This window comes from Amborella trichopoda, chromosome 13, assembly GCF_054954075.1.
Source record: "Amborella trichopoda isolate Santa Cruz 75 chromosome 13, AtrichopodaSantaCruz75HAP2 v2.0, whole genome shotgun sequence".
Taxonomy (NCBI): Eukaryota; Viridiplantae; Streptophyta; class Magnoliopsida; order Amborellales; family Amborellaceae; genus Amborella; species Amborella trichopoda.
The window spans coordinates 44,763,388-44,790,637 of NC_142348.1; the positions used below are offsets into that span (position 1 = coordinate 44,763,388).

The following is a 27,250-nucleotide window of genomic DNA, read 5'->3' on the forward strand; positions in this document are numbered from 1 at the left end:
TTTCAATGTCAAGACGATCAATTGGAAAATTTTCCAGCATCCAAAGAGGTTTTTTCCTATGAGTTTTTGTGGTGCACCGTACTTTTATAATATAAGATTGACATCTCATACCTATGTATAATATGTGCAAAGCGGTACAGACATTAATCAAGAACCAAGGACCATACTGGGGCATCCACAATGATCAATGGTCAATAACTTAGGACCACATAGTACGAATGAACAGAGGTCTTAAAATTTGCTGCTCTGGATCTAGAATTGCTCATGCGGTTCAAATTCAATGGTACAAAGCAGATTCCTTCACAAAGTAAAGAATTGCTTTAATTTGAAGAAAGCTTCCTGTTCTATTAGAGAATTAGGCGATTCAAATTGCAGATTGTTGTACTCAGGCAAGCTAGATGTCACCCTAAACTTTAATTTCTAATCTTTTTTCTGATATTTTAATATTTTCAACCCTCAGCCATCCAATTTCGATTGATGAAATGGAAAGCCTATGTAATAATTAATTCCAAGTTCTAAAACAGTGCTTCAAAGTTCAAAGTATGGTACTGAATAGTCATATCAAACATCTATCGGTCATAGTTGTCCTCGAGAGGTGCAATGAATAAGGATTAAAACATCGTAACCCTTAAAACTAGAAAACAACTCATCGCCCATGACACGTAAGTAACTATGGATAATGGGTATCAGGTCTAAGCATCCAATGCGGTACTCATGGAAAGTATAATATATTGTTTGCAAGAACCATAGGTCCAATAACCGAAATGCGGTGAAAAACTAATATCAGACGTTCATCTTTACTGTGCTGTACATTTGATAGGCCCGATGGTGATGAAGCTTAACACGTGTGTTTTTTTTTTCATTATGTACACTGGTTTTCTTGGGAACATGATCATTCTTTTCAAGATAGAATGCCTCAAATCTTGTGTCCGTGTGTTGGAGAGAGAGAGAGAGAGAGAGAGAGAGAGACTGTAACAGTTAAACAAGGGTCGAAAATATTGCATTTTCACTGATAAATACTCTCAGAGAGATCATTTGCATCCATTAACAAATATCTTCCCAACTTATTCATACCTCAAATACATGATTCCAATTTTTTCTTTATTGTTTTGAGGTAAACAAAAGCATATGCAATTGAAGATCATGTAGAAGTGAAAATGCATATTTCTAGATTCATAACCAACTGGTGAATGCTTACTCAAACCAAGCCTTTCACATTGCAGAGTGGAGGCCATGCACGGCTTTAAGGTGATGTTTCTTCAGCCTCCTCCTGGGATGTGTCTCCATGTTACTCCCCCTGTTCAATCATATAGAAAAACCCTTATACTCCCTGAATTAATACGAAATTAACACATTTGGTATGTGTTCTCACGTGAAATAACTATCTCATGTGATTAAGTGTGGGAGTTTTTTCACACCAATTGGTCCCAGTACATTTTGTCACACCAATTGGCAGCCGTTGGTGTAAAAATACTCTCAACACCTAATCACATGAGAGAGTTTTTTCACATGAAGATGCTTCCCGGGAAGTATTTTCACGCGTACCAAACGTGGCTAAATATGCATTCAAGTTTGGGCAACATTGAACTTAGTAATAGGGGAACCTTTCTATATGCCACTAGGTACACAATAATTATATATGCCACCTCTCTACCAACCATCCAATTTGATTGGACAGCTTAGATGACTTCAATCACAATGTCACACCAAAACACTATTCCATTTTACAAAATTTTTCTACAAATCATATTGATACTAAATTTGGGGTGAGCCATCTTGTCATTGGGCCACACCTAAAGAAAATATGGAAAAGAATATTTCTAATAAAAAAAATGACTAAATTAACCCTAAAAAACTTTTAGGGATAATTTTAAAATTTTCTTTAGGTGCACCTCTATAAGAGGATGACATGCCCCACATTGATATGATTTGTAGAATTTTTTTTAAAAAAAAATACTCTGAGCCGTCATATCAAGATCAAATGATCAGCTTGTGACATTAAGAGAAGCTATCACATCTGTTTATTTAGATCAAACAGCTGGGAGATTGGTGGTATATATCAGTTTCCTATACCTAATAGCATTACAGAAGTTCTCCTTAATAATAATCTAATATGGGAAAACTTACTGTACATCCCCACCCCTATATATTTTACCTAAGTCCCTCATCTCGGATGGCTGGGATAGCATCAACCACAATGGCATTTCAAAGTATTTTATTTTTAATTCTTTTCCACAAACCATATGAACATGAAAGTTGATGTGTGACATTATCTCAATGGGGCACACTTAAAAATATATATTAAAAAATATTTCAAAAAGATACAATGACCAAAATACCCCTGAAATTTTAAGGGGTATTTCAGTCATTTTATTTTATCAAGGATATGTTTTTATATTTTTCGTAGGTGCAAGCTTAAGATAGGATTGGACGCCCCAAATTTGGGGTCAATATCATTTAAATAAATAAAAATAAAATAGTTTTAGGCATAGCATTGCGATTGGGACCATCTCAGATATCCATTCAGATCAGACGGCTGGAAGACAAGGGATGTAGGTAAAGTACGTAGGGGTGGGGATGTATAGCAAGTTTTCCCATTTAGTATAAACAGGTCATTTCAATTGTTTTGAGGAACCTCGTTTTGTTTTTAACAAGTGGATTCCACCCAGATCAAGTGTAATAGAAGAAAGTACAAATTTGTCATATAATTCTAGTGATGGATATGTGATTTAGTGTGTCAACTCACCAATATTGATTGAACAATATGACAGAATCTGTAAGCACTTTTTTCCCATCATCATTGCGATTCCAATGGTAGAAAGCATGAGTCTGGTTCTTTATTTCTAAAGTGGAATGGCCATAACTTGCTTCTCTAAAAGCGGAATAGTCTGGCTGTGGGTATGAAAACCTGCAAAATGCAGCAAGGAGAATAATTAACCAATGATATTCCATTGAACTGCAATATCTCTCTCTCTCTCTCTCTCTCTCTCTCTCTCTAAACTTTAAAATCCACTTTTTGTTGTGAATTGCTAGAGAGGATTTAACTTACTTTGACGCTAGACCTTCCTGATTTCCTCCATCACCAACAGTTATATAAATAGGAGCAGATTCATCACGCATTGGAAAGCGTTCTCCATTGGTTATATTGTAACGAATGTTGGAGACACGATGCTGAAAACATAATTTACAGTCATAACCTGTACAGTTTTCATATCTTGAAGGAGTGTGAAACATAATACATAATTGGATTCAACAAAGAAAAATGTGGGATCATGGGGAACACGTCCATGGTGCAGCCTAGAACAGTGCTCTTATCTATTGATAATGACTTGTCACTATTAAAGTAATTAGCTGAAACACTAGAAGACATTTATCTTCAAACAATATGAAGCGACAGTAAAAAAACACAAACTTGTCTATTAAAGATCTCATCCATACAAGCAAGGTTAGGTTCTTAAAAGTTTAAGTGAAAGTGTTTTCAGTTTCTAAAGTGTCAGACATGCCAATCGTGTTTGTGTCTATGGTCTGTTGATGTGTCATAAACTATGGACATGTGTCTCCACTAATAGGTGAAGATCAACGTAATACATTTACAAACGCAATTAAGTAACTCTAAAAAAAGCCAAGAATTTGAACAATGAGAAGCAAACACTGATCAAAGTACAGATCTGATGAGAGAGGTCCTTGAAAGGTTCACCACTAAGGCCATAAAGGCCATATGCTCTCTCCCTTTTGGGAATCATGTAGACTTGGAAGATATTGCTTTGTTAATCACCATACAAAAGTTACTCCATGAAATGGGTGATGAGATAACTCCTATGCAAATCTACATGCATCTAGTAAAGAACTCTTAAGGGGGCAATTTACCAAAACCAAGAATTAAGCATGCACAATTAATACAGTGAAATATCCATATTATCATGAAATAACTCAATCTTATTAAGAACCATATCAGGTAAACATCTTGTAGATGTGAATAGATATTATATTATATCAAAATACTAAATGGAGTATTTTTAGGATCCCAAATTTTGGGATGTAACCTCCTCAATCTAGTGACCAACCTAAAAAAAGAAAAAAGAAAAAAAAAATATGTGCGATCTATATGTGCCCAAAATAAGATTGAGCATAAACTGTCCAATTTTTTGATGGTCAAATATTAGTGTTTACGAGGTCAAAATCCAATTATATATATTTTTGAGAAAAGATATCATTTACGAGGTTAAAACCTCTTACAAAATCATTAAGGGGGCAAAACATCCCAACCAACATTAGAGGGTTTACTTTTTGAATCTTCATTTCACTTAGATACCTCTTCAAACATTATTTTCAAAAATACCAAAATTGCCTTTGTTCAAGGTTGGAAGTCTTAAACAAGTAGACGCATTTCAGTAATTAGACCTATCCAAGAGGTCCTAGCCAAATGATTGGGGTATCCATGCTTCTTTAGGGTGGTTCAAATCACTGAAAGGGCCTTGCTTGCTCAGGGTTTCAACCCTAAACGAGGACAAATTGGGTATTTTAGATATATTTTTTGAGGGGTTACCTGAGTGAAATGAAAAGTAAAAAGTAAATTACGTCCATTAATTAGGATCTTTTGACTCCAATTAATAATTTTATAAGGGGTTTTGATCCCTTAAATGATATTTTTCTGCTTTTAAAAATATTCATTTGCTGATTCTAACAATTTAAGATCAGGTAAAACCTCCTAACCAGGTCTTTTGCCGGAGGGAGCAAGTGTATAGTGTGCTCCGGCAGGACAATGCTATGTGCGGTCTTATGTTATTTCCAAAGCTTTTAATTGGATATGTTGGATAAATGGGATCAGGTATAGATCACATGCAACAAAAAATATAAACATAAGTATTAGGATTTACCGATCTTTCATATGCATGTACATGACCTGCAAATACGAGGTCTGCTTTGTATTTAATGAACCACTTCTCAAACACAGCACGCATACTTTCCCCCTCCATGTAGTGCGCTCCATTACTGTTGTACATTGGTACATGCATGAGGACTATAAGCCAAGGGGTCTTCTCCCGGTCCACACGGTGTAGCTCACTCCTTAGCCAAAGCCATTGAGGAGTGTATTTCACTGTTTAATGGAGGAAGGTAATAAAAGTTTAAGTTCTAAAGTGGCTTTCCATGGAAAATAAGACGTGAAAGTGGTCTAAGCATGATATTTTAATTTGCAAAAGAAATTGGAAATCGAATTATAATAAATATATAAAAATTACTTTTTTAATAATAGAAAATGGATGAAAACTATTCATAGAAGTATATTATCCGCATTCTTCAAAATAATTGAACACAGGTTATTCGAAACATGACCAAGAGCTTGTAAGTTCATGATTTCCAGGATTTATGGCCACCATGATACGGTCAGTGGAATCCACTAGTATTGATGCTCTTATAACCGGTTGCCTAGTTCTTAGGACAATGTACAAATAGTTAAGAAGAATCTAAGACCATACAACACATTTATGCATCCTGATTTCATCAGGGAAATTAATGATTTGAAGACAAACTACCAACCACAAACGAGATAGTGAATTACATATTACACCACATGTCACCAAAAGAGTTTGTATTAACCAAATATCCAGCAAAATGAAAAAAAAAAGAAAAAACAAATATTCTGTGTGTACTACTACTCAAGGATACGAAATAAGAAAGAACTAAAAGATAATCTCAAAACATGTCTGAAAAAAATGATCCCTGTATGAAAAGGATAAATAACTCTTCATGATAACAAATGAGTAAAGTGCAATTACCAAATGGTGAGTAGCTCGAAAGAACAATAATGTGCGCCGATGCACGCCTAATTGCATACCAAAGAGGAGAACTACTCTCAGAAGCCATGTAAGGTGTTGCATACCGATGTAGATAAGGTTTAAATGGAGCCGATTCTCCCTAGTAATCATTTTGAACAAAGTAAGAACAAATGTAGCTGATGCTTTATTTTGAAAATATCTTTATATTACAAAACTGGATACTAAACATGAGAATCATTTATAGTCAACATCATCTGCAGACATATACCAACTAAAACTACAAGGAACCTTTTAACACTGTATAAAACTTCATAAATTCTTTAGCAAGACAATGAAGGTTGAATAATAAAGGATTAAGGACCCAACAAATATTTCCTTTATGATCAATACATAGTACCTAGAAAGTATTTATTTAGCATATCAAGAAAGAAATGGGTCTTGAAGCAAAATATTAAGGTCATAAAAGAAACAGGAAATTTACCCAAATAGCCATGACAGATGAACTATTTAACATTCTAACCATATCTTTTAATTTAATTTCAAAATACACATCGAAAGACACATGATCATGAATTTGAATAGTTGCAAATGGATAACAGTATTGTGGGTATTTTAATAAACTTCCCAAAAAGAATTAGATTAAAATTTCCAACCTCCACAAATGAATCAAGAGAATAAATTAGAGGTGCTGAACAATTGTTGGCTCATAACCCACAAGACATGATCAAACCTGACAGGTATATAAATTTTCACACACTTTATAAACTATTTTATATTCTATTTTTTGAAATGCCAAAAGGATATGATCTATGGATGCACAAAGTTGTGTAATTTCTTTAGATGTCCACATCTGGGTCAAAAGGATCAGAACCTTTCTATTTCGAGAACCATTTATCTAATAAATCCTTTGAAATAGTATTCAGCCATCAAGGCACCTTCCTTCTCCAACCAAATTTATTTTTTCAGTCTGATGTTGACCTTTGCTGATTAGTATCCTATGCACTTCCATAATACTGTTCTCTCTTTTTCTTGATAATTCATCATTCTGTGTTTGAGGTTCATTTTCATGGGCTGCACTTCTGCTGCTCTTTCCATGAAAAGTACAATCAATTTGGTTTGAAATTTGTACAGCTGCAACATTTGATCTTAAAAAAAAAAGAAAAAGAAATAAGTGGCGCCATCACCTCATAAATTTTAATTCTCAACTTTTCAAAAATTTTTAGACTACCAGGTCTTATTTTTCTTTTTCAATCTCCAAATTTAGCAATATTGGCAATTGCATGAATAGTTTATTTGTAAAAGAACATGCATTAGTAATGTGTGTATTGGCAATTGCATAAATAGTTTATTTGAAGGGAATTGTTACCAGACACAAATTTTTCAAAGGCATCTAGAGATGAATATTACCAAAACGGGTTTGTACTCTATCTCATGGTTACCCACAGTCCAGATCCATGGCTGATATGCAACATTCCGCTCGATGAAGCGCCCCCATGAATCCCAACGAATACCATTGTCATATTCATACCTATCTGCATAGGAGAGATCCCCAACAAATAATACAGTCTGTCCACCACTTTGCATGTAATGCTCCAGTGTTGAAAGGGAATTGAATGTTTGGCCTAAATCACCTGAAAGGTAATAACATACATGAGTTTTGCATAAGACAAAAAAACTTGAATTCCATCAATATGAGACTATAAATGTACGAAAAGCAATTTAGGGGATCACTTTAGTTTTTTTTTGTTCTTTTTTCTTTTTCTTTTTTTTTTTTCTTTTTTCTTTTTTTTTTTCTCTTACCATCGAGTGAAAAAATATTATAACTATTGGCACTATGATATCATTTTAACATTGAAGATTTTCTTTTTGATTGATATGCCAAAATTAGAGTTATTGAAAACATTGACGATAAGAAAAATAGCAGAAAGAAACTAAAGTTCAGAAAATTCACTAGGTGTATTAGATACCAAATTGTTATAGATTCACAAGCTGCACTATTCTTGCTAGAACCCCCTTAAAAGTACAAGCAATATTAAAGTGCATGGACTGGAAAGAGCCACCTCACGAAATCCCTTAATTTTCTCCAAATTTTAGTGTAATTAAAATATAGTATCTTGATTCTAATCCCGTGCTAGAGAAAATAAATGGAATTGGAAGACAATGGGAGATAATTGGTTTGGAAAAGGAAAGACAGACGGTATTCGAGGGTCAAAATGGTGACCGAGTAAGGAAGTTAGGAATAAGTGAGAAGATAAGTAAGGTGCAAAAGCAAGTTCTCATCAGTTCAAAGGCACCAAAGTGAGAACAAGAAAATAGAAGAGAATAGGATTGAGTGCCCTAAGTAACGCAAAGTGAAAGAGAGTTAGGAAATGGAGAGTTCCCCCATCAGCTAGGAAAAAGCCTCTCTTTTGCTTCTTTCCATGGATCACTTCCATAATATTAGTTGGGTCCAATGATGAGATTGGCAAAAGGAAACCTTCTAGGCTTGGTTTTGCACACGCATGTCTAGAAAAAGGCAAACAATAAAATAGTATCTTCATAACATCTCTCTTGTAATCCTCTACCATCCTGACAATTAAGAAAATTATTGGTAACAAAGACAACATACAAGACGACAACATTTATGTGATGAGCATAAAATGAATTGTTAAGCCTCATTTTTTTTTCTTTTGGTTTTTTAGGCTCCTTGTAACATTTTGTATCAAAAAGATTGTGTAGGTGCCAATTTTAAGACGTTAATCCATTAAATATCATGAATAAGGAAAATTTATATAATCACAGATGAGAGATCAACTATTTAACATGTTACCCATCCAACAATTTATGACCAATGATAATGTCCTTTGGAGGGCTATTTGAAATTTGATCTAAAGAATTGTGGGCTATTCATAATTAGATAAAAAAGAAGTGGATGAGTTGCTAAATAGTTAAACCTAGTGTTTTAAAAATCTGCGAGTCGAACTCGCCCGGTTCGACTCGGGAACCGGCACAGCCCGTGCCGGTTCCGATACAAAATCGAGAACCGCCCGGTTCTAGAGAAGAACTGCCGGTTCCAATTCGGTTCTAACCGGTTCTACCCGGTTTAGCCCAATTCCCTCCCTGCACACGTGCGACACGCACGTGCACGCGTGCGACACGTGTGAGGTTACCCTCATATTTCTACACAAATATTTTAATCTACATTACATAGGTATTAATATATCAAAGTGGAATACCCATCTTTTGATGTGGGATAATTCCCAAACATCATTAAATGAAAAGGGAATTTAAATATATTCTATTAATCATCAAGTTATAACCACATAAGGTGAGGTGGCGTGGTGGTTAAGTCCTTTGCTTCTTCATGTGATGTCTCAAGGTCGAGTCCCCCCGTAAGCGTTATTTTTTTATGTTGTATAGTTTTTGTTGTATAAATTGTATAAATATTTTTGTAAATAATATAAGAAGCATAAAAAAATGAAAAATAAAAAAGTTAATTTTTTGTATAGCAGTTAATTTTTGTTGTATATAGTGGTATAATTATTTTTTTAAATAATATGAAAAGCATAAAAAAATAAAACATAAAAAGTTTATTCTATTTGAAATCTTCATCTTTCTACTAACAATCTCTTTCACTAAATTTATTATAGAAACCTAAAAAAATAAATTTTTGAAAACATTGAAGCGTTATTTCCAAAATTTGTACGCATTTTATTAATTTTTACATTGATAACCAAATATTTTTATTTTATTTATTTCTTACAGTTGTCAATAATTCATTTTAAATTAGATAATATTATAAAATATTTTTAATTTGTTATGATTTGTCTAATAAAATAATTATAAAATGTAAACTAATAATTATAATTTCAGTATATAATATTATAATTAGTTAGATTTTAATAATTTTGGATTATAGTTAGTTAGGCTGTAATAATTTGGATTTTTTTAGCGGATTAGGGTTTTTCGCCAAAACGAGATTTTAATGGCCATTCTTTCATTGATTAGTCTACTCTTTATAATAGTCCATGTATAATTATATATTTTATCTATGATAATTCTATGATTTTTCTTTTATGTGATGCAAATTTAATGGTTAACATAAGTTTATACAGGGAAAGAGCATCTCAATATTCACAAATTGATGAAAAAAATGAAAGTTAATAATGTACTACCTTCATTTCTTATTGGATTCCTAAAAAACAATATTTATAATGAATTTTAATAATTTTTTCGGATTTTTTTGAAGCTTTAATCCGACCGATTCCCGATCCGGAGCGCCGATTCGCCGATCCGAATCGGTTTTTGAGATGCCTGATCCGGGTCACCGATCCGCTTTTTAAACCATTGGTTAAACCCATAGGTGTGATATTGTAATTCATTCAAAAATAAATTTAAGCCCATTGTGGATAATCCGTTAAGAAAAGCTACTAACCCATTAAAACATTAAATGATAGGATAACCTCTACCATGCCAATTGTTTCAACACATTTGGAGTAACTAAAACAAAAAGAATCAAAGATGAAAATCCAAACAAATAAAACTAAAATGATAAAATCAAAATGTAAATCTACACAAATAAACTTGTATTCACATTATACTTGCTCACCTATTATACCAAAGGTGTAAGCAGCTCCCGGATCAACTTTTGGAGGGGTATGGAACCAAAACTCCCGAGAAGAAGAGTCCTTTCCGATTTTATAATTGTACTTGGTATCATACTAGATATACACAATGAAAACTTTCATCACTTAAATTTCTAATAGTCTTTGCAGAACTCAAATAAAAACTCCAAAGGCTAATAAATTATTTATTCCAAAAGAATAAGTTAATGAAGCACAAGTTTAAAAGCTTAACCAATAGCTAGCATGACATGTGGTTAGCAAAAACTGTACCAACACATGGATATAAATGCAGTTCTCCAACAAAGGAGCTTAAGATTCACAAGATTCTATATATATCGAAGAGGAATAGAAGAACCATGAGGAACATCAAGAAAATTAAGGCCACAAGGCCTACATATTGCAACTAATGTTGCAAGGACATCAGCAGGTGTTAGCCTTCGAAAACATGTAGCACTTGTCCAATAGAGTGATGCAGAAAATGTCCAACATTGCAACATGTTTGTGCATTTATTAAGTCATTGAAAACATCGATTTATCTTACAATGAAACTAACACTATGAATAACATTATCTATTGTATTTTAATATTCTAAATTGCTTTGTGTAATTATTTTTTTAAGCTCTCAATTTTTATTTTTTATTTATTTTTGCTGCTTAGGGTTGGTGAGAAAGGGAAAGAGTGTAAAGAAGGTGATCAAGAACCAATTCAGGGTCCAATAGGTACAGGGGTGCTAGAGAGAAAGGGCTATTTGTTCTGTTTAAGGAATAGGGTAGAGGCTACTTCTATAAATAAAAGATTCACTAACACTGAATACCCTTGCATCGGAGACATGGGTAAGAAGCCAGAGGGGACAAGGAGGTATCTGTATCTACTGAAAATGAGTAGCGATCATGGACAAACATGACAAGAAACTTATTTGAGGCATGGGGAGGAATATGGTCACCAAGAATCCTTAAGACATGGGGAACAGGCTCGTAGAAGCTTAAGACTGCAATGCGCAGATTATTTGAGGCATTCAACAAAAATGGGCATGGTATTGATGACAGTCCAAAAAGGAGAATAGGATTTTGAGTTTAGCAGCTTCAAATAATATCATAAAAGGGCATGGGTTTTGCTTAACCAAGGTATAGTAGGGACGTTCTATTCTCCAATCAAGATATCCCTTTTTTAAGACATTAGGCTCAAAAAACCTATAATCTAAACCAAGCTTAATTTTTTGGGAAAATTACAAACTCCACCCCCCCAAAAGTAGACATCCTAGACAACCTTCCCCCAATCAAGCTTTCTTTAGAACCTTTTACCCTTTACTTTTCACCCAAAAGTCTTTTATAACAAAATAAGGGGTCTGGCAATTTATAGAGGCGGTCTGACAATTGGGTTACGGAAAAAAAATGGGGTCCGGCACTTTATAAAGGCGGTCCAACACAAAATGTGCCTGAAAATAAGGTGTACGGCAGTTTATAAAGAGGGTCCGGCAATGGCGTTCTGGAAAAATTGCAGTCCGGTATGTCCTTTTCTTGGTCTGGAAAGTCGATGTGATTTGCCTGTGGCCTGGTACACTGACCACGGGGTCCGGCAATATGGTCACACGGTTCGGCATAGGCAATATTGGCCTCAGGCTATCTTCACATGGGTCCAACACTTTTTTCTCTCGATCCGACACTAAATGTCTGGCCCAACATAATTTCTTTTGTATGGGAAAGAGCATTTTCGTCCAAAAAAGTATGAGTTTTTTGACTTGGGGGTAATTGCAAGGAAAGTTAATTTTGGGTAAAAGTTGCGAAAAAAACTTGATTGGTGGGAGGTTGTCTAGAAAGTCTGCTTTGGGGGGGTCTTTGTAATTTTTCCTAATTTTTTTTGTGGCTGAAGATGCATGAAGATGAAGAGTTTTGTGTTCCTTTTTTGTACTGTTTGCAATTAGTGGATGTCTTAAGGCCTTTGGGAATTTCAACTAACATTTTCACTTTACCAATCAAAGTTCAAAAGGCTAAAGTTCCAAATCATTGTAAGAAATTGCTGACAACCTATATCATCTTATTCAGACAATGCAACATTATGCATGTATTATCATCATCATCCAAGCCTTATCAAAATTACATTATGCATGTATTATAAATGGTAAAAGCTACCCCATTGCATAAGAAGTTCATAAGAAATTGCCGAAGAAAACCTTTAAAGGGGATAAATTTGTTTGCATATTCCCTCATAAATAACAAAACTTGTAAAGGGTTGCCTTTTGTTAATGTACCTCAAGGCCATCAATAAGACAGTGATGAATGTAACCAGACTTATAATTGTAAAAGGTGTAGTTTGTAACTTTTCCTTCTGCATGATGATCATAGCCGTTCTCAGATGTAGCATAGAACACTTCACTGGTCCCAGGTTCAGCTGGAGTTACCCAGGAGACTATAACAGCCTTCCCATCATAATCACCTTGCGTTATATGCACCTGTGGTATAGTTTGACACTAAGATATCAGAATATGAAGGATGAATCTCATTAACAAGTAAACTTAACTTTTGGAATATGCATCAAGCAAAAAGAAACTGGGGGATATCATTATCAGCTCCGTCATTACGAAATACAACATGAGAGCTAAGAAATTTAACCTGTTACAACGATAGAGGTCAGAAAAAGGTAAATAACTTAAAAAGTTGGTTCCAGTGACTAAGGTAGAAAATAGTTAAATTTATCTTCAACTGGTTTTTGTTTCTTGACAATAACTTGGACTCATTGACAGTGACACATAACGAAAGTTTTTTCAAGGAGAAGATTTTCCATATATTTCAAATATGTACTCTACTATTAGGGCCAGTTTGGAGGCCACATTGAAAACTACTTGGTGTTGTTTTAGACCCACACAAGTAGTCAATGCAATGTACACAATGACCTATGTTACCATTTTAAAACAGCATTTAAACTGGAAGACTTGTAAAAATTGACACTTTTTACAATTGGGATGAAAACAGGCAGTAACTGTTTTTCATTCCGGAAGAAAAAGTTATGTTATGTGTGTTCTGTGGGCCACTAATTGTGCAAATGAGTCCTGCTTCCAAATAGTACAGTACCAAATTCAGGTATCTCAATAAAAGATCCCATTTGTCAGTAAAATGGCTCATGCACCAAGTACTTACTAGTAGACAGAGACATATAATATTTTGCATATATGATAGATAACTTCAGAATCACGATTTACAGGTTTGAGAAGGACTACAAGCTCTCAACAACATGAACCACAACAAAATGTAGAAATATATACCACTTTTGTTTAACAATAGGTACTGATATAAAACCTGTTCTGGAGCATTATATCCCTTTGGAATTGCAAAAGCTTCATTGTCAAGAGGGATGTCAACAGATGGCCACTCAGAGCGAACAAAAGAGCTAGTAGTCCCCGCACTTCCAAATCTCACAGAATCCAAAAGAATGAGAGAGAAGGAGAGAAATTTATAAAATGGGGACCAATGCCCACTCTGAAACATAACTGTACACTTAACCTGAAATTAGAATTCACCATTGTGAGTCAACCTTCGGCAATCTCAAGCACACAGATCGATGCAACTCTAGAGAGGTTAAACAACAAAATAAGGGTTTATATATCCACATGATTTCTACAAATAAAATTTGCTGTTTTATCAATTTGATTTGTAAAAAGCATGCATCCATACATTCAAGTTTCAGAAGATGTGCATGATTCTAATCATGTGCCCAAATTCTGTCATATGATTATTGTACGATAAGACATCACATCAGGTAGGCAGAAGACAAAAGAAAAGAGATAAAAAGAATGAACCGACAAACGTATAGACCTAGTTTAGCAGAGGTTAAGGGTTCAAACCTTCAAATTCGTCCAATATACAAATCAATGTTCTGGAACTCGTGTTGAGCCTCGGACTCGGCCCTTGCGCAAGCCAACTTACTCGGATGAGTGGGAGTGGATTCAGCCAAGTAGTGTACAGGGGCAAAAAGCCCTAAAAAAATAAAAATATAAAAGATTAAAAATAAAAAATAAAAAATAAAAAATAAAAAAATCAAACATAAAAAGTTCAAATAAGCTGAAAAAAAAATAATCAAACATGGATTCATAAAAGAAAGATTCACAGTTGGAGACGTTTTAGAAAAAACTAAATACAGAGGAAAATATGAAAATAGGCATAGCACAAGAAAAACTCTCAAAATATTGTCAAAAAACTCTAAATTACATATAAATATTTATATGTTGATTCCACCATTTACTATTATTTTGACTTTTATTTTCAATTAACCTGAGTATTCAGCTCGGCAAGTGGCCGAGTCCAAGTGGACTCGAATGAGTTTCTGAACATCGATACAAATCAACTAAATCACCTCTTTTAATTTTCCATAAAAACCTTGATATTTCATTCTCATTCTCTATGAATGTTTGGAATCGATACAGCATGCCACTAATTAGGGAAATGCATAAATTGAACCCTTCCTCTTCCAAAAGGAAAGGTAAAGAGTGAAGAGCAGGAAATTTGTAGCAGCAGATCTGCTTTTATTTCATTATTTTCTTCCCACCCACTAAATGTTATATATGCATTATACATGTTTTTTGGGCAGTCATGTACTACTTTTCTTCCCATCCGCTAAATGGTATGTACACATTATACATTTTTTTTGTGTAGTCATGTACGTGTTATAGATTACTTTATGATTAAAACATGGGTGGGGGCTGACACCTCAGATTACTTACCAAAAACAAAAACGAAATATGATACCACTGAATCACTAATTTGATTAGAAAAGAAGAGGAACATGCTAAATCCAACTAACATTTTATACGAAATCCAAATCAAGGGCAGCTAAGTGGCTATGGAGTTATCCAATAATTTGGAGCTGCCTCCCCAGACCTAGGCCCACTGATAGTCAAAAAGAAAGACTGCACAATTGACCCAATATGGAATCCTATTCTTAAATGCACATTTATCAAGAACCTTGCCGACAATAATGTTGATGGACAGATCTTATGCTATGATGAAAGGTTACAGTTGTGGACACAGGTAGAACAACAGTTATTGTGATTTTATGCAGGTTTTTGAAGCATCCAACATGGATACAGCTCCTGTCATGAAGTACCTGTCTATCATAGATATCCATTATTAAATTAAGGTGCTATATTCAAGTTCCAAATTGAGAAATAAAATATTAGAAATGCCAGCGATTTGAACATATGGAATCAATTCAAAAGTTAATAAAAAGTCACATGCACAACTAGAATGAAAGACAGTATGAAGAAACCCAAGAACTCAAGCCAAGAGTTCAACTTAAACAGTCTTATTTTCAGAGATTAACATGCAAAACATGAGAAGCCTATAAAAGCTAAGTCGACCCAAATTCCAACTGTTATCTTATTAAAAACACGGCTAGAATAGAAGATCAAGTTTGCCTTATATAACTTCCAAGGAATGAGAATCATATGTCTAACTTCACAGCTTCTAAATAGACATTCTTCATCATCATCATCCGAATCGTATTACAACTATTTGGGGTCAGCTACACGGATCCTCTTCCGCTATTCTACTCTATGAAGGGCCATACCTTTAATCACACCATAAGTTGCCAATCTTTTCTCATTGATTTCCGTCCATGTGCTTTAGGGCCTTCTCCTTGCCCTTTTAGAGCAATCCGCTTAAACCAAATCATCTCTCCTAACCAATATTGTTCTAGGTCGACGTTGCACATGACCAGACTGCTTAAGTCTACTTTCCCTCATTTTATCGCTTATTGGAGCTACTCATAAATTCTATTGAATGTATTTATTTTGAGTTTTATCCTTCCTTTTCTTGTCATTAATTCATTTCAATGACCTCATCTTAGCTATACTCATTCTATAAATATGTTGTCTCTTGACTCCCCAACATTCTGTCCCATAAAGCATGATTTGCAGTACAGTCATCCTATATAACTTTTCCCTTTAGTTGCATTAGTATGCGACAATGAGATGAGACTCCAGAAGCACATCTCCCTTTCGTCCACCCAACTCTAATCTTATGAACAACATCTTCCTCAATCTTTGTATTCTCATAGATTGTCAACTCAATATACTGAAAAGCAATCTCTAAACTTGCATTTCATATATCTTGGCTTAGTCCAGCTAATTTTAAAATCTTTAGATTCTAAAGCATCCCTCCAGAGTTCTAACAATCTCTAAACTTGCATTTTATATATCTTGGCTTAGTCCAGCTAATTTTAAAACCTTTAGATTCTAAAGCATCCCTCCAGAGTTCTAACTTTGCGTTTACACTGTCTCTAGCCTCATCCATCAAAACTATCTCATCTGCAAATAACATAAACCATGGGACCTTACCTTATAGATGCCTAATCTCATCCATAGCCGTTCTAAAATAGACATTAAAAACAAAAACATAGCATTTTACAAGGTTATTAGGATAGATCGGTAATCTAAAGTTCCAAACAAATTAAAGTTCTTAAAAGGTGCTAAATTTCTTTGTTTAGAAGAATAGGAGAAGGAATTAGAGCTAAACAGACCAGGTGACGATCCTGATCAGCAAAGATGCATTGTTATCAGCCAAAATGACACCCACAAGAAGATGGTAATTTCAAAATCCATGCTCCATTCAATAAACGTATATTCCAAACTTACAAAACAATGTTTATAGTAATAAATTTAAAAAATCTAGAAGGCACTAATTGGAAATAAACTGAGAGAGAGTAGACTTAGGTGGGTTAGCTATGTGTGACGCTGACCAAGTACAACACCAGTTAGGAAGCGCGAGTGAGTTCAAGTGGATGGACTGAAAAGGTAAAAGGGTAGACCCAAAAGGACATGGTTGGAAATAGTCCAAAAAGGTATGGCCTCACTGAGATGTGGCACAATGGGGAACCGGGATTCAGGTAGCCGACCCCAATTAATTGAGAAAAGGCTAAAATAATGGTGATGATGAAGATTTAAAAAATCTAGAAGTTAATACTTCAAATTTGACAAGAGCATATAGCAGTTCAATCAAAACTGCAAAGACAATGAGAACCCACAAAATGAAATGCCGACTGTAAGGATAAAAACAAGAATTATATCACATCTTGCTCTCAAATAGATGAATTAGTGAGCACAAATTAACACACAAAATAGTTCACAAATTCCATTGCCATATAAAAAATAGATCTATTCATGCATTTAGCGATCAAGTTAAGCAAAAAAGGAATGGAACAGAATGAAATAACTCATGCCTTAAACCACCATGTTTGACAGAACAGAAGCAGAGCAATAGACGAATAGAACAAAAGTAGAGAGAGGAGAAGTTTTTTGGGATCAAATATAGATCTCAACTCAAAAGGCTCCCAAAAATGAAGTTACGACAAGAAACAATACGCAGGTTCTAACTCTTTCCATTGGTATGTAGAAGAGGAAGTTGCAATAAGAATGAATATGCAGGTTCTCTATCTTCGCATGGTGTTTAGAAGAATCACTTACAGAGTTATGATAGGCGCAACTGCAGTCGAGAGCGGTGAATCAGCTCGATCAATGAGAGAGAGAGAGAGAGAGAGAGAGAGAGAGAGAGAGGGGCTGGTGCAGAGGGAGAAAGAGCATAAACGAATTTGGTAGAGAGAGAAAGAGGAATTTGACGAGAGAGAGGGTGTGATGTCATCCTCACAATGTTACTTGTCAGAAATGTGGCACGCATCCCGTGGTGAAAAGGGGCCCGCATACGAGGGAGAGTGAAGGGAGTGGGAGTATATGATACATTGTTCCCAAACCGTTAAAAAAGGCCGATTGGTTACTCGAATACGTTACTCGAGCACGTCACACCAGTGGCGTCAAAGACGCGTCGGTAGCTTGGATCCGACACCCTAAAAATTTACGAAGATTGGTAAATCGGCGATTCAGATTGAGAATCGGTCGAATCGATTGAATTAAGCTTTTAAATAAATAAATAAAAATTATTACCATTGATTATAAATGTTGGTTTTTAAAAATCCAATAAAAAATCGGGATATTGTATTATTAATTTTCATTTTTTTCATCAATATGTGAATATTGAGATATTTTTTCTCTACATGAATTTATTTTAACTATGAAATTACATCACATAAAATAAAAATCGTAGAACTATCATGGATGAAGTATATAATCATACATGGACTACAATAAAGAATGATTTTTTTATAAAAACATTTTAGTTTTTTTGACAAAAACCTTTTATTTTTTTACAAAAAATTTTTGTCGTATTACATTTTTTTTTTTTTTTTAACTAGAACCTTTTTTTGACAAAAAAATACTTGTATTATTTTTTTTTTATAAGAACTTTTTTTTTTTACAATAACTTTTTATTTTTTTGACAAAAGCCTTTTATTTTTTTGACCAAAAAATAGAAATTTGACAAGAAAAATAATTGATAAGAACCTTTCATTCTTTTTTTTATAATAAAATTTTTATTTTATTAATAAAAAAAATTTGACAAAAGAAAATTGATAAAAAAAACCTTTCATTTTTTTGATAAGAAAAAAATTTGACAAAAAGTGAAATTGATAAAAAAAGTTTCATTTTTTTTCTTATGACAAAAATACTTGTTGTATTATTATTTTTTTATAAGAACTTTTTTTTTTTGACATTAACTTTTTATTACTTTTTTTTTTTTGAAAATTTTTTTTTACTTTTTTGACAAAAAAAAGAAATTTGACAAGAGACATAATTGATAAGAACCTTTCATTTTTTTTTTATAAGAAAATTTTTATTTTATTGATAAGAAAAAAATTTGACAAAATACGAAATTGATAAAAAAATCTTTCATTTTTTTTATAATAAAAAAATTTGACACAAAGCGAAATTGATAAAAAAACCTTTCATTTTTTTTATAAGAAAAACTTTTGACCTCAAAAACATAAAATTGACAAGAAAAAAATTTATAAGAAAAAAATTTGACCTCAAAAAAATAAAATTGACAAGAAAAATAGTTGATAACCAGTACTACACATGCTACTTAGTAATATTAAAAGCGTAAACAAAATATATAATATATTAATGTTTCAAGTTAATACCTTTATATTATCCCACATCGAAGAGGTAGAAGGAAGTTGTAGTGAATAAATACCTCTTTGTAGTTAATGAGGATAACGCGTGCAAAGTGCGGAGAGTCACGTGACGAGGTGTACAGACCTTAACGTACGTGTACTTTTGCCCATAATTTATAAAAATGCCTATTGAAGAATCGGCGGGTCATAATTTACAAAAATGCCTATTGCCTATAATTTATATTTTACGAAAATGCCTATTGCCCATAATTTATAAAAATGCCTATTGAAGAATCGGTGGGCCATAATTTACAAAAATACCTATTGAAGAATCGGCGGGCCATGACGTTGAAAATAATTTACAAAAATGCCCATTGAAGAACTTATTGAAGAATCGGCGGGCCATGACGTTGAAAATTTTTTACAAAAATGCCCATTGAAGAATCGACGGGCCATGACGTTGAAAAAAATTTACAAAAATGCCCATTGAAGAATCGGCGGGCCATGAATCGGGAGAATCATGACGTCACATGGCGATTTACGGCATGAAATCGCTTGTTCTAGAGCTATTGAAGAATCAGCAGGCCATGACGTTGAAAATTTTTTACAAGAATGCCCATTGAAGAATCGGCGGGCCATGATTCCATAATTTATAAAAATGCCTATTGAAGAATCGACGGGCCATGACATTGAAAAAAATTTACAAAAATGCCCATTGAAGAGTAGGTAGCATATGCCGATTGAAGAATCGGCAAAATGCCCATTGAAGAATCGACGGCATATGCCTATTGAATAATCGGTGGGCCATGACGTTGAAATTTTTTTACAAAAATGCCCATTGAAGAATCGGCGGGCCATGAATCGGGAGAATCATGATGTCACATGGCGATTTAAGGTATGAAATCGTCGGTTCTAGAGCTATTGAAGAATCGGCGGGCCATGACGTTGAAATTTTTTTACAAAAATGCCCATTGAAGAATCGGCGGGCCATGATAAAATGCCTATTGCCCATAATTTATAGTTTACAAAAATGCCTATTGCCCATAATTTACCTATTGAAGAATCGGCGGGCCATAATTTACAAAAATGCCTATTGAAGAATCGGTGGGCCATGACGTTGAAAAAAATTTACAAAGATGCCCATTGAAGAATCGACAAAATGGCCATTGAAGAATCGGTGGCATATGCTTATTGAAGAGTCGGCGGGCCATGACGTTGAAAAAAATTTACAAAAATGCCCATTGAAGAATTGGCGGGCCATGAATCAAGAGAATCATGACGTCACATGGCGACTTACGGCATGAAATCGCCGGTTCTAGAGCTATTGAAGAATCGACGGGCCATGACGTTGAAAAAAATTTACAAAAATGCCCATTGAAGAATCGACGGGCCATGAATCGGGAGAATCATGACGTCACATGGCGATTTACGGCATGGAATCGCCAGTTCTTCTCTAGAACCGGGAGATTTCCGGTATTTCACTGGAACCGGATCGGGTCTGCTGGTTCCCGAGTTGAATCGAATGAATCCGGTTCGACTCGCCGACTTTTGAATCACTGCATCACACACATACCAGTGTGGAATTGGAGAATATCGGATTCACACATACCAATGTGGAATTGGAGAATATCGGATTGACAGAGTCGATCATTTTTGTTTCAATTTTTTTTCAAAAAACACTCTAAATCTCTAAAAATAATGTTATTTTAGTTTCTAAAAGAAATTAAGATTATTTTCATTGTTTTATAAAAATAGAAGAATACTAAGATGCTATTTTACTGTCTAAATGTATAATTAATAAATAAAATATAATATTTAGTTATCAATATATAATTATTAATTATAATAAACATGATTCAAGAATTTCTATATGACAACTTAACACAATTTAGAATTATACCAAATTTTTATCATTGTATATATAATAACAAATTAACAATAAATTATTTGTTAATGGCCATGAAAGTTAAAATATATTATTTAAAAATACAATCTAGACGAAATATGAAATAACATAATCTATATGACAATAATAATGTATTAAAATATGTGATGTTTTAATGTAGTTATACAATACAAATTTAAATATAGCAATCACAATTTTAACATAATTATATTAAATTAATTAACATTTTTATATAATTATATTGATTCAACATAATAATATTCAATTAATTTTGTTGTAATCATATTCATGTAACTAAAATTATTACTATAGAGAGACGCTCAAGTATTTGGGCGGGGGTGTAATATAAACAAAATTCAGAAATTGTAACAATATATGAAAGTAACAAGATAGGCAAGCGCATATTGCATATAACTATCACTTGTTAATTTTGTTTCCGTCACCGAACTGCTTTTTCTAACAATATTTACATAATTATATTAATTCAACATAATAATATTAATAGCATTTTAATGTATTCATATTCACATAATTATAGTGACATAAGTTTAACATAAGTATATTGAGTTATTAGCATAAATAACAACAATTTCATATAATTATATTAATTCTTGTAAATTTATTATGTGTAATTCGTTTTCTGTTTTTATGTGTAAATCAAACTTAGTTATATGTACTTTATTTTTATAAATTATATAAAAATAAAAATAGATATAAAAAATTTATTTATAAAAAATAAAAAATAATAGTATCACATCAAACATTTACTAATTATCTTTACTCGTCTAAAATTATCACTACTTAACTAACTAAAATATAATACCTTGAAATTGAAATTATCGGTTTACATTTTATAATCATTTACTAAGCAAATAAAAACAAATTTGAAATTTGTCTTATAATATCATCTAATTTAAAAATCTATTTTATGACTATAACAAAACATAATATATTATCTAATTTATAATATAAATAATATTCATAAATAATATATAAAATTGGTTATTAATGTAATCTGTTTAATAATATTATATAATTTATAATATAAATAATATATAAAATTTGGTTATTAATGTGAATAGTATAATTATTAATTATAATATTACTATAATATTTTAAACACACGCATCTTTGTTTAAAAGAAAGTTTGCACCCGCAAAGTGCCTTTATACTTAATAAGTTTGCACGTCTTAATAGGCGAGCACAAATTATGACACCTTGCATAAAATAATTTAGAAAGTGGAGGATAATAGTTCTAACGCATAAAATAAGAAAGATATTATCATATATTAGTTTCTTATTTGAATTAATTGATAGGAAAATGGTTTAGAAAGTGGGGTATAATGGTTGGAACACCTCCATATGGTATTAATGACCTATATATGAAATGGCCGGCCCATATCTTTCACCCCAAGTCACTCAATATCAATGGTGCATATTGAATATCAAATGAAGAGACAAGCAATGGAAAACCTTAAAATCATTGATGCACTATTAAAGACATACCATACCCAATATTTTCTATACCATAATCTTATACCTAAAATCTCTCTTCTCTCTCCCATAGAAAAAGGAAGGGGCACACCCCTAGCAAGAATTCTCCCTCTCTAGTTTGTAAAAAAGGGGTGTGCCCCATATCTTGAGACTCTCTCTCTTGGAAAGAGTTATCTCTCCCTTGTGCAAATTAGGAGACATGTCCCACTCTCTTGATCTCTTGGAGTTCTCTCATCTCTCCCATCTTTCATCTTGTCTTGGGGCTAAGGTTTAGGGTGTCGTAAAAGTGATTATATCTCTCTCAACTAGGTTATGAAGGGTCCACCTATGTTTGAGATTTGTGATTGAAAAGGGGTTCATGTTCCATTGGTTTGGCCATTGATTTCACCCTATTGGAAGGTAGGGACTTGTTATGAGGCGTAAAAAGTTCGATTGAAATAATCTATGACAACTTCTTTTATTTCTTGGGTATTTATTTATCGTGTCTCTTATTCCCTAGCACTGGTTGTGTATTTTTCTTTGTTATTGAAAGAAAGGTTTTGAATGACTCCAAGTTATTGAGATCCTACTTGTATTCTTTTTTCTTTTTTTTTTTTATTTAAAGTTATTTTATGGTAAAAAGACTACTTGTAAGTGATATAGGCCCAGAAGAAAAAGAAAAGGAATTTAAAAAAAAAAGAGAAAAGAATATATACTCACAAGTCCTTTTTTCAATATGGACCTTATTTTTAAATAGGGAAAATATCTTTATATCCCTTATGTTAAAATTTTATTTCTTAATAAACTCAAGGTTTCAAAAAATATCTTCCAACCCTCTATCACTTTAAGACTTAGTTTTTAACCTAAACAAATGTGAAAAAGATAGGCTCTTTCTAAACCCAATCTTTTTTTCTCTTTTCATTTATATACCCCAAACTTATCTCTTTATCTCTTTGTGCTGCGTGTTTCACTCTCTCTCCTCCCATATTTATCCAAGCACTTATCTCTCTCTCCATGTTTATCCAAACACCTCTATCTTTTTTTCACCTCACGGTAACTTCTCACCACCAAGCATCTCTATCCAAATACCTCTCTCTCCTCCTAATAACCTTTCACCAGACCAAATATTCCTCTCACCACCAAGCATCTCTATCCAAACACCTCTCTCTCTCCTCCTGATAACTTCTCACCACACCAAGCATCTTTCTCTTCTTGCATTTATCCAAACACCTATCTCTCTCTTCATGTGTTTATCTAAACATTTATCTCTCTCCTCTTGCGAACCTCTTACCACTAAATACCTCTCTCTCACCATCAAGCATCTCTCTCCTTCAGCGTTTATGCAAACACCTCTCTCTCCTCTTAACCTTTTACCACCACACCTCTCTCTCCTCCTGTATTTATCCGAACACCACACCTCTCTCTCTTCTGTGTAAACACTTATCTCTCTCTTCTTGATAACCTCTTACCACCAAACACTTCTCTCTCTCATCCGATAACCTCTCACCACCAAACACCTCTCTCTTTCTCTTCCTATGTTTGTCCAAACCTATCTTTCTCGTTGTATACCCACTCTATTTGGGAGGAGAGAGAGCGAGAGGAGAGACATGAGAAACGTGAAGAGAGAGCGGGAGGAGAGAGTTAGGAGTTAGAGATGGGAAAGTGGGAGATAGACAAAAGGGGTGTGGGAAGAGATAGAGAGAACTTTGGGAAAATGGCTTTTAGAAAATGCATATCTTTTTATATTTGTTTGGCTTAAAAAGATTTTTTTGACTTAAAAAAATAGGTTTAAAGTAGCTCAAGAAGTCAGAAGAAATAAAATTTACAATTTTTATGTCTCAATATATATTTTAAAACCTTGGATCTATTGTGAAATAAAATTTAAAAATAAAGAGTATCAAGATATTTTCCTTCTTAAATATTTATAAATACACTAGATCGTCACTATTTTTTAAACTTCGAATTTCTTGGGGGCATTTTCCTCACACTAGAACAAATGGTACACAACAGACTGGCGTTTGGCACGAAAGAGCAAGACAGACTCATCTCTTTCCTCCTCCCTATAAACCGTCAAATTTAAAAAGATTAGTGAATTTTTATTGTAACAATGTCGAATTGATAGCTTGAAGAAGGGGACAGAACTTCTTCCTTACACGGCGTCGTTCACCTCACCGTAAAGCAACCATCTTAAATGGAAGTTGCTTTGTTTTTTTTTCCAAAAAATAAAATGAAGTTAATATTTAAAAATATTTTGTTCCTTTAACTCTTAATTATAATTGAAATATCCTATGAAATATCCCCCTAATTTTTTGAAATTACAAAACGTCACACTTTTATGTTTGATATTAACGTGTGGAAGCTGTAAAATGAAAATATAGCCTTCGATGTAGCTCTTTTTGTAGTATTAAAACGAGTTAATTTTTGGAAGACTTCCTTTCCATGAAAAATAATCGAAGAGTAGTCTTCCATTATTGCGAGAGCGTCATCATGCGCACCCTTAATGATCAATAATAATTGTGACCTTTGAAAAATAAATAATCTTAGGGCCCGTTTGGATATGAGGAAATTATGAATCTTAGATATTTGAAATCCAAAAAAATCTACGAATTTTCAATATCAAGGATTTTTGTCATGGATTCTTCAAATCTATTGTTTGGATAAACTATATGAAATTTATAGATTCTTTGCAATCACTTCCATGTCCACTGTTTAGTAACAAAACTTGATACAATTTCTCTCTCTAAAATTTTTATATAAATTCTCTCTCTAAAACTCAAAATTTGACATAGTTTGTCTCTCTAACATTTGATATGATTTCTCACTCTAAAATTTAATATACTTTCTATCCAAAATTAAAAATTTGAAATTATCTATCTAAAAATTTTGAGATAATTTCTCTCTCTAAAAATTTTAGATATTGAACTCTCTAAAATTTAGTGTAGTTTTCCTTTCTAAAATTTTGCGGTACTCTCTCTCTAAAACTTAAGACTTGAGATAGTTCACCTCTTCAATAATTTTGAGATAGTTTCTCTCTCTAAACATTTTTAAATAGTTTCACTATCTAAAATATGATATAGTTGTTATCTCAAATTTTAAGATACTCTCTCGTTCTAAAAGCTAAAATTTGAGATAATCTCTCTTTAAAAATTTTGGGATAGTTTCTTTTTCTAAAAAAATTTATGTACTTTCTCTCTCTAAAATTTGATATAGTTACTCTCTTAAATTTTAAGTTGCATTCTCTCTAGAACTTCAAGTTTGGAATAGTTCCTCTCTTTAAAATTTTGAAATAGTTTCTCTCTTTAAAATTTGATATAGTACCTCTCTAAAATTTGATATACTTTCTCTCTTAACGTTTAAAATTTGAGATACTTTCTCTCTCTAAAACTTAAATTTTGATATAGTTTATCTCTCTAAAAATTTCATGCATTTTCTCTATCTAAAATTTGATATAGTTTATCTCCCCAATATTTTAAGATACTTTCTCTCTAAAACATAAATTCACATAAATTTTGCTGACAGTTTCTCTCTCCAAAAATTTTGATATAGTTTCTATCTCATAAATATTTTGGTAATTTCTCTCTCTAAAATTTGATATATTTTAGAATTTTAATATATTTTCTCTCTAAAATTCTAAATTCGAGATATTTTCTCTCTAAAACTCAAAATTCGAGATAGTTTTTCTCTCTAAAAAATGAAATATTCCTCGAGATAGTTTATCTCTCTAAAAAATGAGATATTCTTCTATCTAAATTTTTTTTGGTAGTTTCTCTTTCTAGAATTTATAATAATTCATCTCTAAAAGTTTAATAATACCTTCTCTCTCTACAATTTTAAAAATACTTTCTCTCTCTATAACTTAAAATTTGATATAGTTTCTTTCTTTAAAAACTAAAATATGAGATTGTTTCTCTCTCTAAAAGTTTTAAAAATAGTTCATCTTTAAAAAATTCAGATAGTTTCTCTCTAATAAATTTCATGTACTTTCTCTCTCTAAAATATGATAGTTTCTCTCTAAATTTAAAATTTAAAGTTTAAGATAGTTTATGTCTCTAAACTTTTTTGATACTCTCTCTAAAATTTTAACATACTTTATCTCTTTGAAATTTTAACATACTTTCTATCTCTATAATTTTAATATACTTTCTCTCTCTAAAAGTTAAAATTTATGATAATTTATCTTTTTAAAATTTTGAGATAGTTAATCTCTCTAAAAAAAATTGATACTCTCTCTCTTTAAAATTTTAACATAATTTATCTCTCTAAAATTTTAACATACTTAATCTCTTTAAAAATTAAAATGTGAAATAATTTCTCTCTAAAATTTTAAGATAGTTCATCTCTCTAAAAAAAATTAACACTCTCTATAAGTTTAACATACATCCTCTCTCTAAAAGTTAAAATTTAAGACAATTTCTCTCTCATAATTTTTTGAAATAGTTTATCTTTTTAAAAATTTAAATGCTTCTTCTCTCTAAAATTTTCATACTTACAGAATGCTC

The 27,250-nt window shown here is 32.6% G+C and overlaps 1 protein-coding gene across 4 annotated transcripts; it reads right to left on the reverse strand.

Moving 5' to 3' along the window:
* Positions 1-987: 987 nt before the first annotated feature.
* Positions 988-17,872, reverse strand: PAP26 (purple acid phosphatase 26). 4 transcript variants are annotated; one of them, XM_011628116.3, is made up of 11 exons: positions 17,835-17,872; positions 14,220-14,352; positions 13,675-13,878; positions 12,630-12,830; positions 10,366-10,477; positions 7,185-7,408; positions 5,778-5,916; positions 4,878-5,098; positions 3,050-3,171; positions 2,747-2,908; positions 988-1,297 (listed from the first exon to the last, which is right to left on the reverse strand). In XM_011628116.3, the coding sequence occupies exons 3-11, from the start codon at positions 13,861-13,863 to the stop codon at positions 1,213-1,215; spliced, it is 1,455 nt and encodes a 484-aa protein (XP_011626418.1). In that variant the 5' UTR covers positions 13,864-13,878; positions 14,220-14,352; positions 17,835-17,872; the 3' UTR covers positions 988-1,212. The 4 variants fall into 4 exon arrangements, with proteins under 4 accessions (XP_011626418.1, XP_011626417.1, XP_088711962.1 ...); XM_011628115.3 differs by lacking the exon at positions 14,220-14,352; XM_088855836.1 differs by lacking the exon at positions 14,220-14,352 and having other exon boundaries at positions 17,591-17,872.
* Positions 17,873-27,250: the final 9,378 nt, after the last annotated feature.